Source organism: Rhinolophus ferrumequinum, chromosome 17 (assembly GCF_004115265.2).
Source record: "Rhinolophus ferrumequinum isolate MPI-CBG mRhiFer1 chromosome 17, mRhiFer1_v1.p, whole genome shotgun sequence".
Lineage (NCBI taxonomy): Eukaryota > Metazoa > Chordata > Mammalia > Chiroptera > Rhinolophidae > Rhinolophus > Rhinolophus ferrumequinum.
Genome location: NC_046300.1, coordinates 15,023,800 through 15,041,831, shown reverse-complemented (window position 1 = coordinate 15,041,831; position 18,032 = coordinate 15,023,800). Strand labels below are relative to the sequence as shown.

At 36.6% G+C, this 18,032-nt stretch overlaps 1 protein-coding gene across 20 annotated transcripts in view; it reads right to left on the bottom strand.

Annotated features, from left to right (window-relative positions):
- Positions 1 to 18,032, bottom strand: part of LRRFIP2 (LRR binding FLII interacting protein 2) — a 101,143-nt gene that overhangs the window by 74,347 nt on the left and 8,764 nt on the right. For all 20 annotated transcript variants that reach the window (XM_033132388.1, XM_033132383.1, XM_033132385.1 and 17 more), the window contains exon 2: positions 10,836 to 10,981. In XM_033132388.1, coding sequence (XP_032988279.1) covers positions 10,836 to 10,925 — 90 coding nt within the window. In that variant the 5' untranslated portion in view covers positions 10,926 to 10,981. The remainder of the gene's footprint in view (positions 1 to 10,835; positions 10,982 to 18,032) is intronic.

Genomic DNA, 18,032 nt, shown 5'->3' with positions numbered 1-18,032 from the left:
ATACCAGATATTTATGAAATTAAATACCAAATATTTAAATTTTTCTGGGCATCAACACCAGTATGTATTAGATAAAATCTAGGGAGTTCAACTCATTTTCTTCTGATCTCAAACTATACCTTTCTTTTATTTGGAGACCTTTTGACAGTAAAACATTAGAAGAGAGGGAATTTAAGATTACGGACTTTATTACTGAGGTCTGAATACAACCTAATAAATGGATAGATAGCACAGGAAAAGTGAAGCTTTGGATTTGCAATGACACAGCTAACCAAAGAAGAAAATGTGAATCACAGTCCTAGCAGAAATCGTTTGGGGGGAAAAAAGGTGTTGCCAGTTTTGTCTTCACATTTAAGTTAATGACATTGTGCTATTTGAATTTTTTCCCCAATATTCCTGTCAGTGACAGGAATGGTGAACATTATGTCAGTGAACAGTACACCAAATATTTTTCAGTCACATTAATACACAACTAAGTCTTCAATAATTCTCCCTTAATCAGCACAAATGCCAAGAGAAGGAATCCTATATGACTAAAAACAACAACTTAGATTTACTCTTCCAAAGGATTTGTCTAATAAAAGCAGTAAGTACAAAGGAGAGAATTTTGATTTTTTTTTAACAGGGTAAAAATGGAAAGAAAAACATTCACTTTTTATAACTCTGAAAAAAGAACTCGCATTTCATAATCTTTTAGAAATTTGTGTACCACCACTGAGAACACTTAACGGTACTGAATTAAGGAAGACTAGAGACTTGACTTTGAAATCTTGGAGTTCTTTAGGGCTTACCCTGAGGGCTGATTATCTTCAACTCTATACTTTCTCCCTAGACAATCTCATCCACACTCTTAATTTCTTTTTTTTTTAACTTTTATTTATTTAAGTGTGTCTTTCCAGGACCCATCAGTTCCAAATCAAGTAGTTGTTTCAATCTAGTTGTGGAGGGCGCGGCTCACAGTGGCCCATGTGGGGATCGAACCAGCAACCTTGTTAAGAGCACCGCACTCTAACCAACTGAGCTATTTGGCCATTCCCCATACTCTTAATTTCAATAACCTTCTACATGCTTACAAGTCTCAAGTGTTTGTTATCTGCAGCCCAGACCATTCCTTTGAGTTCTTGATCTATATCCCTCCCCAAATCTGCCTCTTCCAAATCTCCACTTAGATGCCTCACAAGCAGCTTAACTTAACACGGGCCAGCATAAATTCACGATCTTCCCTCCCCAAACCTCCTCCCCACTCTCCTGTTCCCCACTACCCACCCTGATGCACACACCCAAACTTCCCCGCCCTGCTACCCACCCAGACCCACACACTGAGCATCTACTACTCACTCTCCATTCCAACCACCTCTCACCACCCCCACAGCCCTCACTCCAGGCCAGGCCACCTCTGCAAATCTTATGACTCGTCTCCCTGCCTCCACTGATGCCTCTTTCTGACATAATATCCATCCACAGTCAAGGCATCCTTTCAGGCACAAATCTGATCATGTCATATCCCTACACAAAACATTTAATTTTTCCACTGCTCTTAGGACACAGACCAAAATCCTAAACACATTCCATAAGAATTTATATCAAGGTTCTCAACCTCGGCCCTATTGACATTTGGACCGGATAATTCTCCGTGGTGAGGGTTGTCCTGTGCACCGCAGGATGTTTTAGCAGTATCGCTGGCCTCTACCTACAACGCCGGTAGCACATCCCTCCCCCAGCTATGACAGGCAAAAACATCTCCATACACTGCCAAATAACCCCTGGGGGACACAATCACCCTCGTTCAGAACCACGGGCCTATACAGTCTGGCTGTTCTCCTCTTTGCTGTGCAGGTTATTGTTAACGACAATCTTATGGGAGGCACAACAATTACAAGAGGAGGAGCTTAAGTGCAAATATCAGCTCTGCCCCTTTCTAGTAACTGTTGGGCAAGTCACTTCACTTCTCCATGCCTTGGATTCATCATGGATAAAATGAGAATAGTAGACCATCTCATAGAACTGTCATGAGGATGAAATTCATTTGAAGTACCTAGAACAGCACCCGGTATATAACAAGACCTGAGTAATGTTAGCTGCTGTTATTCTTAATCCTTGATTCTCAATACTCTTTCAGCCCTAAAAGCCTGTCACACATTCATCCCTCTGACTGGAAAGCTCTCCACAATATCTGACAACTCCCTTTCCCCCAAAGAATTCCATCCATCACTCAAAACTCAAGTTGAAAGGGCGCTTCCTCAGGGAAGCCATCCCAAAGCCTGTCAAATCCCTGTCATACATACTAAGGAAACCGTTTACTGTTCACTCGAAGCACTTAACATAGTTGTAAATAAATATATTACTATGTTTCTTCAAGGCTAAGAATGCCACTGGGTGTGACATGCATTGACAATCACAGCTTTCAATTTCAGACATGAAATTACCACACTAAATGTAGACATTAATTTCGAGGGGAAAAAAAGGGGCTGAAAATTGAGGAACTAGTCCATTATGTAACTGTTTTCTTCTCTAGAAGCTGGGCTTCATAAAAGAAATGACTGTGCTGGTCCTGTCCATTCCGTATCCTCCATACCTAACACAGCATCTGCAAGAAGATGCTCAACAGACATTTGCTGAATGAATGACATTCAAAATTTGTTCTTTTTTTAAAAAAAAGTTTCTTAAATGAAAGATGATATTAATGCTCATAATTATTTCTGATTATGGTAATTCTTTGCATTTTTAAAGCTGCTGCCCTTGCCAAAAGTTTATCCTTAATTTGTTATGGCCTAAAAATGAATAAATTACTCAAATAAAATGGCGAAATAGCTACGAGGAGATCTATCGAGGAATTACGGTTATCATTCCATAAAACAAGAACACTGGACTATACTTTCAAACTGAGCACACTTCTTCCCTTTGTATACTTCTTCTCAGGTTGCTAATCCAGAATCAAAACCCACAAGTTTTTGGTTTTCACTAACAGATGCCTAGAATAGCTATTACTCCTTAGGCAGCAAAATGAAATCCAACAAAGTATATCCATTAACAAATAAATGGGTAAACAAGATATAGTTCATACATACAATGAAATATTAGTCAGTCACATAAAGGAATGCAGATATTTACAAAGGAGGGAAGCAATGAAGTTCTGATACATGCCATAATGTCAACGAATCTTGAAGACATTAGGCTAAGTGAAATAAGCCAAACACAAAAGGACAAATACTGTATAATCCCACTTATATGAAATATCTAGAATAGACAAATTCAAGGGTATAAAGTAGATTAGACGTTACCAAGGGCTGGGAGGGGGGAAGTGGGAAGTTACTGCATAATGGTTACAGAATTTCTGTGTGTGGTGATGAAAAGATTTTAGAAATAGATAGTGGTGATGGTTACACAACACAGTGAATGTAATGAATGCCACTAAATTGTAGACTTAAAAATGGTCAAAATGGCAAATTTTGTTATATGTATTTTAACAATTTAAAAAATTAATAATGTAATATACCCAAACCACTGAGTTATATACACTTCAAATGGATGAATTACGTTATGTGAATCATATCTCAATAAAGCTATTTTAAAAAAATGAAATCCAAAAGTTCTAACAGCCACAAATGTTCAACAGCCATAGAGTTTCCTTTCTTCCTTCCTGTTACAGGTAGGCGTGAGTACCGAATGTGTACACATGTAAATTCTGCTCTCAACATAAAGTTTCTGAACACTCTGTTTGCTAGAGTCCAACTTCTATAAAAGATGATCAGTTTCTATGCCTGTTAGTGATTCTTTAAGTTTAAGAGAATTGTGCATGATGAGCATGAATTTTCTTCAAGTCCTGGATGTTGAAAGAAATCACAGAATTTTAGAGCTGGAAGGAGTCTCAAATCATCAAGTCAAAAAAATAAGCATCACTCTGATGACTTCCATTTGAAGAGATGTTTTCTTCATAATTTCAGCTCTAAAACAAAGAAAGCAGTACTATTCCAGGCTTTGGTGATGCCTTAAAAAGACTGTTTGCAAACCCTTCAAGAGGCTTCAATTTCTCTTCATAAAACACGCACCATAACCTTCACCAAACTGGCTATAGTAAGGCCGCATAACTGGCTTTCATCCTACCTTCATCTTTCTCCTTTTGAAAGGCTAGCTACCATTGAGTTGGCTCTGACTCCTGGCAACCCTATGAATGAGTGACGTCCTCAATGTCCTGTCCTCAATAGCCCTGCTCAGCTCCTGCAATCTCATGTCTATGGCTTCTCATATGGAGCCAATCCATCTCATATTTGGTCTCTTTCTTTTCCTGCTGCCTTTTCTTTTCCCCAGTATTATTTTCTTTTCCAAAGAACCCGGACTTCTCATGATGTACCGAAGTAAAATGGCTTCAAGTTTTGTTATTTTTTGTCTCCAGTGATGTTTCTGGCTTAATTTGCTCTGGAACCCACTTGTTTATCTTTCTAGCAGTCCAGGGTACCCAGCAAGCTCTCCTCCAACACCATATTTCAAATGAGTCGATATTTTTCCTATTGGCCTTCTTCACTGTCCAACTTTTAGGCTGGTTGCCTAAGGCTCCCCAGTTTGAAACACTTTGTGCTTTCGGGTAATTTTCAGTGAAAGCCAACTGTCTAATTGCATTTGCCCCAAACGTGTGGAACAATCAAAACTAAGCGAACAAGAAAGGTCCAGATTGGTCTTCTACTGCTCTAGAGAGCTTGCTGGTGATCCCTTCCCACACCTTCTTCACTGAGCTCTTCTGATACCTAGGATAGCCCCTGCTTCCCCAGCAAAGCAGCAACTTGCCTACTACAGACGTCACGTGACTTCTAAATCCATCCACATTCCTGCTTTTATGGAGCAGTCTTCAAACTTTTCAACATCTTTTTAAAATTCACTCGGGTTGTACAAAATGAAAAGCATTCTAGAGATCATGGTGAAGATGGCTGCACAACAATGTGAGTGTCCATGAGGCCACAGAATTGTATGCTTAGAAATGATTAACAGTAAATTTATGTCATGTGTATTGTATCAGTTTTGTAAAATGCACCCAGTTCTATATTTTCACATGCAAATTATAGAGTTTGAGGAATATATTCATGCCTTTTGTTTCTTTTCCTCCTCGTTCCCTCCTCCTCATTGCCTGATTTGGGGCCAATTGAGAAGCGTGGGAACTTAAGCAGATGGTAAGCAGGAGAAAAGGGTTATTTCTCTTTATTTATGGCATTCCCTGATTACTTCAAAAGGCAATCTGAAATGAGGAAAGATAAATTAAACTCTTAAGATTTAACTAAAACAGAAAAAGATTAAGCTATTTGTCCTTTTAAATTGTAAAAAGGATATCAGTTTTTGTTTGTTTCCAATGTAAGGTAATTTTGTGTGTGTGTGTGTGAAAGGGATGATCCTACTGGAGAAAATATGAATTAAGGACTTTCTGTGAATGCCAACCATCCAATGTATGAATGGACAATTAAGTGAGTTTCTACACACTAATAACAAACTATCAGACAGAGAAATAAGAAAACAATTCTATTTACAATTGCATCAAAAAGAATAAAATACCTAGAATAAATTTAACCAAGGAGGTGAAAGACCTGTACACTTAAAATTATAAGACACTGATGAAAGAAGACACAAGTAAATGGAAAGATATTCCATGCTCATGGATTAAGAAAATTAATATTGTTTAAATGGCCATACTACCCAAAGCAATCTACAGATTCTATGCAATCTCTACAAGAATTCCAATGGCATTTTTCACAGAAATAAAACAAACCATTCTAAAATTTGTATAGAACCACAAAAGAACCCGAATAGCCAAAGCAATCTTGAGAAAGAAGAACAAAGTTGGGGGCGGCACATTCCCTGATTTCAAACTATATTACAAAGCTATAGTAATTAAATCAGTACGGTACTGGCATAAATACAGACATAAATCAGTGGTACACAATAGACAGCCCAGAAATAAACCCACGCATATATAGTTAACTAATTTACAACAAAAGAGCCAAGAATATACAACAGGGAAAGGACGGTCTCTTCAATAAATGGTGCTGGGAAAACTGGACAGCCACATGCAAAAGAAAAAAACGCAACCACTATCTTACACAATACACAGAAATTAACTCAAAATGGATTGAAGACTTGAACATGAGACCCAAAACCATAAAACTCATCAAAGAAAATATAAGCAGTAAGCTCCTTAACATCAAACTTGGAGATGATTTTTTGGATTTGACACCAAAAGAAAAGGCAACAAAAGCAAAAATAAACAAGTGGACTACATCAAACTAAAAAGCCTCCACACAGCAAAGGAAACCATCAACAAAATAAAAAGGCAACCTACAAAAAGGGAGAAAATATTTGCCAATCATGTATCTGAAAAGGGGTTAATATCCAAAATATATAAAGAATTCATACAACTCAAAAAACAAACAACCTGATTTTTAAAAATGGGTAGAGGATCTGGATAGACATTTTCCCAAAGACATACTGATGGCCAAAAGATATATGAAAAGGTGTCAAACGTCACTAATCATCAGGAAAACGCAAATCCAAACCACAATGAGATATCACCTCACATCTGTTAGAATGGCTATAATCAAAAGGACAAGAAATAAGTGTTGGCAAATATGTGGAGAAAAGGGAACCCTTGTGCATTGTTCGTGGAAATATCAATTGGTGCAACTACTATGGAAAATAGTACAGAGGTTCCTCCAAAAAGTAAAAATAGAACTACCATATAACCCAGCATTTCCATTTCTGTGTATTTATTCAAAGAAAATAAAAACACTACCTCAAGGAGATAAATGCACCCCCATGTTCACTGCAGCATTATTTACAATAGCCAAGATATAGAAACAACCTAAGTGTCTATCAATGAATGCATGAAGAAAGAAAATGCGGTGTGTGTGTGTGTACACACGCAGTAGAAAATTATGCAGCCATAAAAAGAATGGAATCTTGCCATTGGCGACAACATGGAAGGCCTTAATGACATTAAGCTAAGTGAAATAAGTTAGAGAAATACAAATACCAAATGATCTCACTGACACGTGGAATCTAAAAACAAAAACAAAACAACAAAACCAACCCCAAGCTCACAGATACAGAGAAGAGACTGCCAGAGGCAGGGGTGGAGGGTAGGTCATATAGGTGAAGGGCATCACAAGGTACAAATCTCCAGTTATAAATTAGGGATGTAATGTACAGCAGGGTGACTACAGTTAATAACATATGGCATATTTGAAGTTGCTAAGAGAGTAGATCTTAAAAGCCCTCATCACAAGAAAAAAAAATTCTGTAACTATGTATGGTGACAGATGTTAACTAGACTTACTTTGGTGATCATTTCACAATATATACAAATATCGAATCATTATGTAGTGGACCTGATACTAATGTAATGTTGTATGTCAAGTACACCTCAATTAATTAATTAATTAATTAAAGGAAAAAAGAACTGGTTATGAAAACTTTAAAGAGGAAGATTCACAAGGAACATATGAAGGAATTATTAAAACTTCTAACCATATGTCCTCTAAAGTTTTAAAAGTACTATATCCCACATTAGGAACTTATTGTGTAAATAAAGTCTTAAATCTTAATAGTAAAATCTGGCCCTTTCACATTTCAGATTAAAGCTGAGCCTTTTGACCAAGTTGCTAAAGTTGGCATGTTCGTATTCAGAACTCTGAAGACAGAAACGAAAACTAGAATTACTGATTTTTAACATCCTTTTATAATAACAGTAACTGGATTAAACTGTTAAACTGTTATTTCATAGCAAAATAGCAATGTCCTGGGAGTAAAACAACTGTGAAATCATATTTTAAAAAAAACAAAACAAAAAAACCCCAGAACTCATAGAGAACAGATGGTGGTTGCCAGAGTGTGGGGGGTGGAAGGGCCACAAAATGGGTGACGGTGGTCCAAAGGTACAAAGTCCCTGTTATAAAATAAACAAGTCCTGGGAATGTCATGCACAGCACGGTGACTGTATTGTATATTTGAACATTGCTTGGAGAGCAGATTAAATTCTCATTACAAGAAAAAAAATTGTAATTATGTGCAGTGTTGGATATTAACTGGGCTTATTGTGGTGATCATTTTACAATATATACCAACATAAAATCATTATGTTATATAACAGAAACTAATGTTATATGTCAATTATACCTCAATTTTTTAAAAATGACCCGCCAGATAGGATCTTCTGTGTATTTTGGTACATGGTTCCCAAACCTGACGGGCCATCAGAATCCATCATACTCCCCTAGGGAGTGTGGAGTGTGTGTGTGTGTGCATTTAATTATAGATTTCTGAGATGAACCTCATAGATTCAGATTTAGAAGTATGGGGTACAGACTGGGAATCTGTACACTGAAAAAGCTCCTTGGGAGATTCTAGATGATCAACCATGTTTTAGAACCCCTATCTCAATAAATTTATTTTTATAAAAGGAGGCTATTTTATCTTATTCTCACTTTCTATTTCAACTTATTAATAAGCAACAAAATAGCCTACTGCAAGCCTCACACTGTGCTAAAGGTTTACAGGCATTATTCCCTTTAATCATGATAACAGCCCAGTGAGACAGGAACACAGTATTATTCCCATTTCATAGATGTGGAAACTGAAGTCTAACAGAACTATTCAACCAGAAAGCAATAGAGAATTAAAGGCACACTTATACGTCTCCAAAGCCCACATCTTCTGAAAGTATGGTATAGTAAAATGAACAATGGCTTTAAATTGCTGAATTTGAGCCCCAGTTCTGATACCTTTTGACATTTATCTCTCCGCTTCATCTGTTTCCACGTCTGTAAATAAGGCTAAGAATAATACCTATCCTATCTATCTCATAAGGCATTGTGAGAACCCAAATGTGAAAGTGCTTTCAAAATCATAAAGTTAAAGAAAAATAAGCTATTAATGAAGGAGTTGGAAAAGATTCAGAAATAATATAGCAGAGTATGTGGTTAAATGCTCAGACTTTGGAGCCAGAGTTCATGTGTTTGAATCCAAGCTCCTCTATTTCCTAGCTATGTGACCTTAGGGAAGTTACTTAACTTTTTTGTGCAATTGTTTCTTCGTCTGTAAAAGGAAGATAATAATAAAACTAATCTCAGAATTTTGTAAAGATTAAATTAATTAATGCCTTTTAAATACTTAGAATAGTGTTTGTTACATAGTAAGCACTCAAGTGTTAGATGTTAGAATGTTATCCAATTTTGTAAATGAAGGATCATACATAATAAGAGTTCAAATACTTAATGACAGTACAAAATGAGCCTAGAAGATACTGGTATTTTCTCCCCTTACAGAAATTGGGACATATCCCTCCAATTTTGGAAGTAAACATTTTGAGTAGTTTCAATTTTCAACTAAAACCATGTGGCTTCCAAAATACTTCATTCATGCAAATACTTAAGATTGTTGTAAAGTATTATTTACCTAATTTTTAAAAACCTTTTACCTTTTTATCTAAAAATAGCTCCTGATTTTTTTAAAGTAATTTTGTTAACGTAATATAAATTTTATCAAAATTTTGTCGTCAGTTTTTAGATAACTTTTCTTGGCTTCAAATATCCTCCTACGGAATTTCACTTCTAATTCAAAAGCTGAGTAGCTTACCACAGAAAAAAATATAACAAAAAGCTGGGTCAAAAAAATACTGTGTAATATGTCAAAAGGAAACAGCACTAGTCCTAAATGAGTTATTTACTAAGAGTAACAAAGAGGAAGTGATGAGGGAATAATTCTCACCAAAAGAATACAATTTAATAATACGATACTCTAAGCAATTCTTTTTTGTTTTGTTTTGTTTTGTTTTGTTTTCTAAGCAATTCATGTATCAGATTAGTTTATGGTCAAGTCTACAGCTGCAGATAGAGTTAGAGTCTGAAACAAAGTTGGCACCTCACTAAGAAATCACAGCTGGGAGTTATCTTAAATTTCCAATATGCAACAGGAAATGTTGCCAGTGATTCAATAGGTGACAACCCTTCCCCTTTTTTCTTTTTTCTGAGTTGTCAACAAACCAAAACAAAAATGCTCCAGAAGCCCAGTTACTACCGTGTTTCCCCAAAAATAAGACATAGCCGGATAATCAGCTCTAATGCTTCTTTTTGGAGTATTACTATATTTTGCTCTAAAATTATAGTAAAATTACTATATTTTACTATAATATAAGACTGGGTCTTACAAAATAGAACATAATATAAGACCCGGTCTTATTTTACTATAAGACTGGGTCTTGTATAACATAACATAATATGTAAGACCCAGTCTTATATTAATTTTTGTTCCAAAAGACGCATTAGAGCTGATTGTCTGGCTAGGTCTTATTTTCAGGGAAACAGGGTAGCTAAACATTAAACATAAAAATTCCACTGAAAGATTTAAAACAACAGCTAAGACACTGAATCTAGCAGATACCAAATAAGGATTGTTTCTGTCAACATTTATACAGTGTCTCCTGGAATATATTAACTGTATGTAGCCCAATGGGCATTTCTATAATATAGTTATCATACCTTCAAGGTTCTAATTACCTTAAGTTTCAATGTTGAAGATTAATTATAAATTTCAATACATTTTTCAATTAATGTATACATTTCAATACATTAACTCAAATAATCCACAAAAATAAAATGAAAAAGTAGTTTTAGATGAGTTGACTATATATCCAAGTAAAGAAATATTAACTATATTTTATTCTAATATAGTATTTTAGAGGCCAGATAAAACATTTTATTCATAGTAAGCATTCTGAAACTATCTCTCTGTCACCCCAGCATTTTTACAACATATTCATCTGTGCATGTCAGTGTTGAGAGGGGGTTTTCCAGACACACCTCTCTGGCAATGTTACTCAAAGTTTCATCTTCTGCAGAAAATCGGTCTTTCACAGGTGTTCTTTTCCTTCCAGAACCAGGAGTCCCCATCTTGTCTTCTTGATCGTCTTTTAATTCTGAAAGGTGATTTCACTCTGTTTTCAGCCCTGAAATAAACAGAAACAGAATAATTTAAGATATTTCTCTTTGTGCAGTTTTAATGCTCATCGATTATATATTTTCTTTTAGCAAAGAGAAATTATATTTATGTATTAACATACAAATTAATTAGTAATCAAATACTTTTTCTCATTATCAAATTATTCCAATAAAATTTAGAATATTTAAATTTATACTAATTACTGAACCTCCCAACTTTTTACCATGCTACCCATGGCAACCTATGAGAATGAGTTATAACATTAGCCCCAGAAAACTGCAGTCAACAGTGATTCTACTCGATTAAAATTATTACTGTTTCTGAAGTCTATTGTCATTCTAGAAAGAAAAAACATTTCAGAAAAGTCATTCAGGCTAAAGCTTTGAGAGAACATATTCAAGAAATTTTAACATAGAACCTTAAAGTTATAAAAGCAACTTGGCTCTTTAGAGTAACTTAAGAAACAATTCCAGGGGCGGCTGAATGGATCAGTTGGTTAGAACATGAGCTCTCAACAACAAGGTTGCCAGTTCAATTCCCACATGGGATGGTGGGCTGTGCCCCACTGCAACTAAAGATTAATAACGGCAACTGGACTTGGAGCTGAGCTGCGCCCTCCACAACTACATTGAAGGACAACGACCTGGAGCTGATGGGCTCTGGAGAAACACACTGTTCCCCAATATTCCCCAATTAAAAAAATAAAAATAAATAAAAAATTCCAAGTAAACCGTCACCACATAATATAGCAAATGAAATTAACAATAACAATAACAATGAAAACAACAATCTGCATTTAACAATAACCAACACTGTCCATGCAACAAATATCTGAGTGCCTGCTATTGCCAGGTACTATAGGAGGTTCTGAATAGACAGTGATGAACAAAACTGACATAGGCAATATTAAGAATATATCTATGAAGCTGTTATTGTTATTATTATGAAATAGGCCTATTTTTATAAAAGAGCAAAACACATTAACCTTTCAGGATTAAATAACAAGGATGATACAGACCATCTAACCTTTCCAACAGATGGTACATATTTGAAATTAAAGATTCTCATGAAAGAATGCATCCCAATTTGCATGACCCTCCTCTCTCCTATACACATTCCTAAGAAGCCACTTCATTTAGCTAAACACCCACCAACTTAAAAAAAAAATTCCTACCTTTAACAAAATAAACTGGTGAAATTTCATTACACTGTGAGTCACAAAGAAATTCTCAAATAATTCCGTCTTGATAGGATGAACCATATTAAAACGATAAGTGACTATAATGGTACTAGAATTTACTTGATTCAGGCAAAATAAAACAGAACCACTCCATCAATCCACTCTTCCAAAAAAGTTTCTCCAATGAAAATTCAGGCTATTTTCATCTTACCTGATACCATTTCTTATACCCACAGAGCTAGCTTGCTTTGTTTGTCAATCAGAATGAAGACTGATGATAGCTGATTACTTTGCCATAGAAAATATATCTAGATATACGTCAGAAAAGACTCACTTAAATGGAAACGAACAAAAAAATAAGTGAACGTCTGAAAGCAGCAGCTGATAAATGCAAGCCACACAGATCAGGACATTTCTGAAAAGCACAGAGGAGTTTCTCAGAAGTCTTCCATCCTCCTCAAACTCAGCATAATTTTAAAGACCATTCATCACTTAATAGTAATAGTACACAAATATTAACCACCAACTGAGAAAAAAGCAGCATGCAGCACAAAGTTCCTTTTCACACAGGAGTGACAATTTAGCTAACGCACTGCAGTATCTACCACCCAATATTTGTCCTTCAGCCAGCTTTCTAAGGACACACTGAAAGACATTTCACAGAAGCAGGAGACAAAAACGTAGACATTTTCTAATTCTAGACACATAAAAATAATCACAGAAGAAAAGGAAAGATTTGGCTGGAAGTATTGTATATGTAAATAACAGTGGTTTCATTAGAAGGATAGGATTATGGATGCAGTTTTTTCTTCTTGATTCTCTAAAATTTCAAAATATTTTAAAAATGTAAAAGCATTCAGATCCAAGACTCAGAGAATAAACTGGCCCCAGATTGGATCGTACCTGAATTAGGTACAATGTGCTATACAGCTGAGACACATTATCTGAAGCCACGGCTAGTGGTCCTTGTGAATATATTTCTTTCTCCTCTTTTCTCATAATCCATTTTGCTTCTTTCGCAACTAACACTACCTTAGACCTTACACCTGCTAGGATATTCCTAGCACACAGATTTACACAAAAAATTATCTCTTCTTAAAAAATGCTTCAAAACTGTTTCAACAAGCTCCAGGCTAATCAGTCCTGAGAGAAAAATGACATGAAAAGGGACCTGGGTTATCTACCATTGCCTGTTGTAGATAGGCAATGGTTGTGTAGGAAATGGGAACAACTTCCTGTCTGTCTTCCTTGGTATTCTTGTCCTATCTACAGAGGGTACGTAGGTGTTTATATGACTGGCCAAGTCCTATCACCTTTTTCAACTGTACAAGAGGCAGATCAACCATTACCTATTTCAAAAAATCAATCTAGCACTTTTGAAAGAATTATATTATTTGTACTCTGTAGGCAGACATCCTTAAAGATTTTCAGCTTCTCTGCAATCTATCTTCTAATAACTCCAAAACATGCTATCAGCGGTAGGGGGAAACCTTAAAAGAAATAAGATCCCCGGCATAGTCAATGGAAAACTGCTTTTTAACAAAATAACAAAAATAAGGGTGTAGACTCAAATAGGTTATTTCCAGTGTCTGATCCTAAAAGGACTTTCAGTAAGTTTCTATCCCAAGGAGGTTTCTTCAAGAACACTTTTCTTTGGGGGCCATATCCTCTCTTCCAGTTTTTCCTTAGTGGTATCGCCAAACCAAGAGCTAAAGCTCCACGTCCACTGAGAAGAACAGAACTGCCTGCATTTTTGGAAAGTCCTTTACCGAGATATTGTCAAGCTGACTTTCTCCAGATGGTTTTGTCTTTAAGTATTTGTCCATCTAAGAGAAAGAGGGGGAAGCACCTTCAGGATGTTGTGGAATATAAACCTTCCAAAACAGACAGGTACATCAATAAGGCTTTCTGTTCCCAATGAGCTTCTCATGGAACACGCTTCTGAAAAACAGGGATTTTGCCACATTAAGTGGCACTTCAATCATGATACTGTTCCCTTTTGTGACAAAACAATGTGTCACGTTCTATAATAAATACAGCACACTTAGTTCTGCCTGGGTACTGATGGTTACAGTACCTTTATATCTAACTAGTTCATCGTGGAGAACCAAACCACTGGCATGGTAAGGCTTTGCATCAGAGCTGTCATTTCAGTGAACACTGGCCTGCACAATAAAACACTGGGTAGTTATTCATAAGCAAATCGCAGTATCTGGAATGACACCTGAACTGAAGACTCAGTGTGACTACAGCTGTTGCCACTGGACAAAATTTCAAGTGAGGACTAGCTGGACAACCAATTGCCCTGCTTACTGCCTAAGCCGTGGTTTCTGCATCTGTAGAGTAGAAACAACTGTCCCAACTATTTAACATGGTTGATGTGAGGCTGAAAGGGGTTAAGCTAAATACAACCACCCAATAAATTTATAAAGCACGCCATAAATGTTTAGTGTCTTGAATTCACTACCTCTTTTACATATTTAGCTAATGAGTTGACAAAAGGGCAATCCTTGCATTTCTTTACAATTTTATTCATTTAATTAAAGAAAAATATCCTCAAGTTATTTCCTCTAGCATGCATTATGTGATATCACCAGCACGCCAAGAATTTTTGCTGAAGCATGGAACAATCTGAAAAAGTAAAAATGCCTTGAACTAGAATCATTATACTATACAAACACATCTACACAACAAAAACAAAGAAGAAATTTTTAAGGTACTTTGTGTTCTTCAAAGTCTATGTTTGAAAGTCTAAATGAACACACAAGTTTGGGGAACATGGCCTTATAATGGGTGTCAGTCCCCTTATTAGAACACTTGACTTAGAAGGAGACAAGAGACAGCGGTCATTAAATGGTGCACTTAAGATCTATGCATACCTTTCTATGCAATTTGTACCTCAAAAGAACAAGTTTCTAAACTAATATTGAATTCTAATCAATGATGACAGACTGAAATGTTTAGGATTGAAGTACACTGATATCTGCTGCTTGTTTTGAAATGTATCCCTCAAAAAAGTGAAATAATGGATAGGAGTGGATAAAGGGGATAGACAGGTAATCACGTATAATACAACATTAACAGGAGAATCCAAGTAGCAGGTACATGAATATTCACAGTGGGGCACTTTCAATTTTTCTGTATGTTTGAAAATTTTTGCAACAAAGTGTTAGATAAAAAGTAACTGGCTGAGAAGGGTAGATGACTAAGTGAACAAAAGGCACAGGAACCGGGAATTGCAATTAAAAAATCTTAATTTTCTTAATTTCATTCCACAATGTTTTGAGGCTTTCAAAAAACAGAGTAGGATTATAAAAATGTATGTTGGTCATCTGCAGTAAAACCATCATTTTCTATCAGGTTTAACATTAACCATCATCCTTAAGAGACATAATGAAATTCTAAGTACATGAAAGAAGACATATTGCTCAAAGCAACGCTCACACAAGTCCTGAGTCCACACCAAGGTATGTGATTGTGAATTATCTGAATGAATTTCAAACAGTGGGGACCAGGATGACATTACAAACTTCCAAGGGCGGGGAAATCAGTTCATGTATAAAGGATTGACAATTAGAATGGCTTCAGATTTCCAAAAGTAATTCCGGAAACAAGAATGCAATAGAGTAATTCCTTCAAACTTCTGAAGGAAAACTACAGACAACCTTTAAGCGGTATCCAATCAAACCATCCCATTCTCATACTTGATAATTAAAGACATTTTCAGACATGCACGGTCTTAAATATTTTACCTCTTTTATCCTCTTTGTCAATCAGCTACTAGAAGATATACTTCATCAAATAAAAGAGAAAATCAAGAGAGAAAGCTTAGCATCCAGGAAATAAATCCAACATAGAAGAGGAGCGAAGGGGATTGATCCCCAGCAGGACGATGGACGTCCCAGGGAGAAAGCTACAGATAGAAGCAACGTGATTCAAGAGACACATTGGAGGATCATCGTCACCGAAATCTCCACAGCCTTGGAGACTTGTTAATCCGAGGTGAGCCTTGTCCAGGTTTCTATCTGAATTTCGTTTGTCTGGACCCCATGTTGATGAAGTTCCTGCTGTCCCTTCCCCTGGTGCCTAGAATGGCTGAAGACTTCACACCACAGAAGTGTTTTGCTTTTACCTGTCCTTGAGAGCTAGAGCATAATGAGCTTAGAAGCAAACTTCCTCCCACCATACTTCCTCTAGGGATTCAGTGCCTTGTAAAGGCTCCAGCTCGGCCAGATGCCCTGATTGTGGTGAGTCTTATGGTTTTCCAGGACTAACAAACTTTCCCAATGACTTACCAAAAAGGGCTTGAGGAAGACTCTGCTCAGCTTATCTTCTCCTGGGAGCCTGCACTTAATAGTGGCAACATGGACATTTCCTATGTTTACACTTGTTATTCAGTTTTTCAAAACGAAACAATATACAGCTTAGGGATACAAACTATGGCAGAAATTGGCTTATTGCTCACCAAGCCACTTCCCTTTTCTGCCCACAGCTGTGTTACATTTCCTGGACGTCCTGGCCATTATGAGCAGCCATTTGATTGCGTTCTGGCCAAGGGAATGCAAGCAAAAGTGATGGACGCCATGCCCAAGACTGGGCCCTCAAACTTTGCATACAATCTACTACACTCCCTCTCTTGGCCCTCAAATTTTCCAGCCAGATGCAGAGAACTCAGTGAACGTCACTGAGGCCCCAGGGGACGGCAGAATCACTAACTGAAAGGCGACTGAATCCCTGGATGACTCAGGAACAAACTACTCCTTTGCCATTATTTCCAATATACAGCAGACGGAGATGTGAGACATAAATTTGGTGTTAAACCACTGAAAATTGGGGGTTGTTTGTTAAAGTAGGTTAGTCTATTCTGACCGATAGACACAAAAAGGTGGTAGAAGAGAGCTATTCAGTTTTTCAAAATTAAAGAACATATGGATTAGAAATACACATATGGAAGGTGGGATGGACTGCAGGGCTGGGGGGGCAGGTGGATGGTCCCACAAGAATGACTAACATGTAAAATGGGATTGTGATTACCTGGAGAGGAAGGGATACCACTAAAGAATGCATACGGGGAACTTCGAGGATAATTGTTATGATTCATTTCTTGACCCAAGTAATGAGACCACAGGTGCTCATTTTATTCCTACTGAAACTGTATTTTTGTTTTATATTTCTCTATATTTCACAAATAGACTATGTTGCTCAAAATAAATTAGATAAATAGGATAGACGCTTGAAAAATCTGTTGGAGCATTTGGGAAAAACAAGGTGAATAGAAAACTAAGCTAAATAAATAAATAAAATAAAAACAAAGTAACTCTTCACCCCCTGGAAAAACTGAAACTTAAGAACCAATACTTGGCTGAGCAGTAAACAGGATTTATTTAGTTATAATAAAAATACCAACTAGTGATTTAAAATTGTAAAATCGTAATGTTGTACTGAGGGGAAATGGGAGAAAATAATGAAGAAATACAAAATTACAATGAAAACCACCAGTCATTTCCACCATCTGAAGATACTTTTACATAAATGAGTTTACTTTTTAAACACAAACGAGTTTATAAACTATGTGCTACTTTGTAACCAGCTACCACAGACAGATTCTAAGGTGGCTCCCACCCATTATCCCCCCTCCTGCTGTTCACAACTTTGTGTAAACACCTGCCCAAGAACGTGGGTAGGACTTGTGACTTGCTTCTAACCAAAAGAATATGACAAAGATGTCACTCCCATGATTATGTTACATTATATAAGACTGCCTAGCCAGCAGACTTGCTCTAGACTCTCTTTGATGGCTTGATGAAGTGGCCATATCTGCAAATACCACGGGCCAGAAACTTCAGGTCGCCTCTGAGAGCTGAAAGCAGCCTTTAGG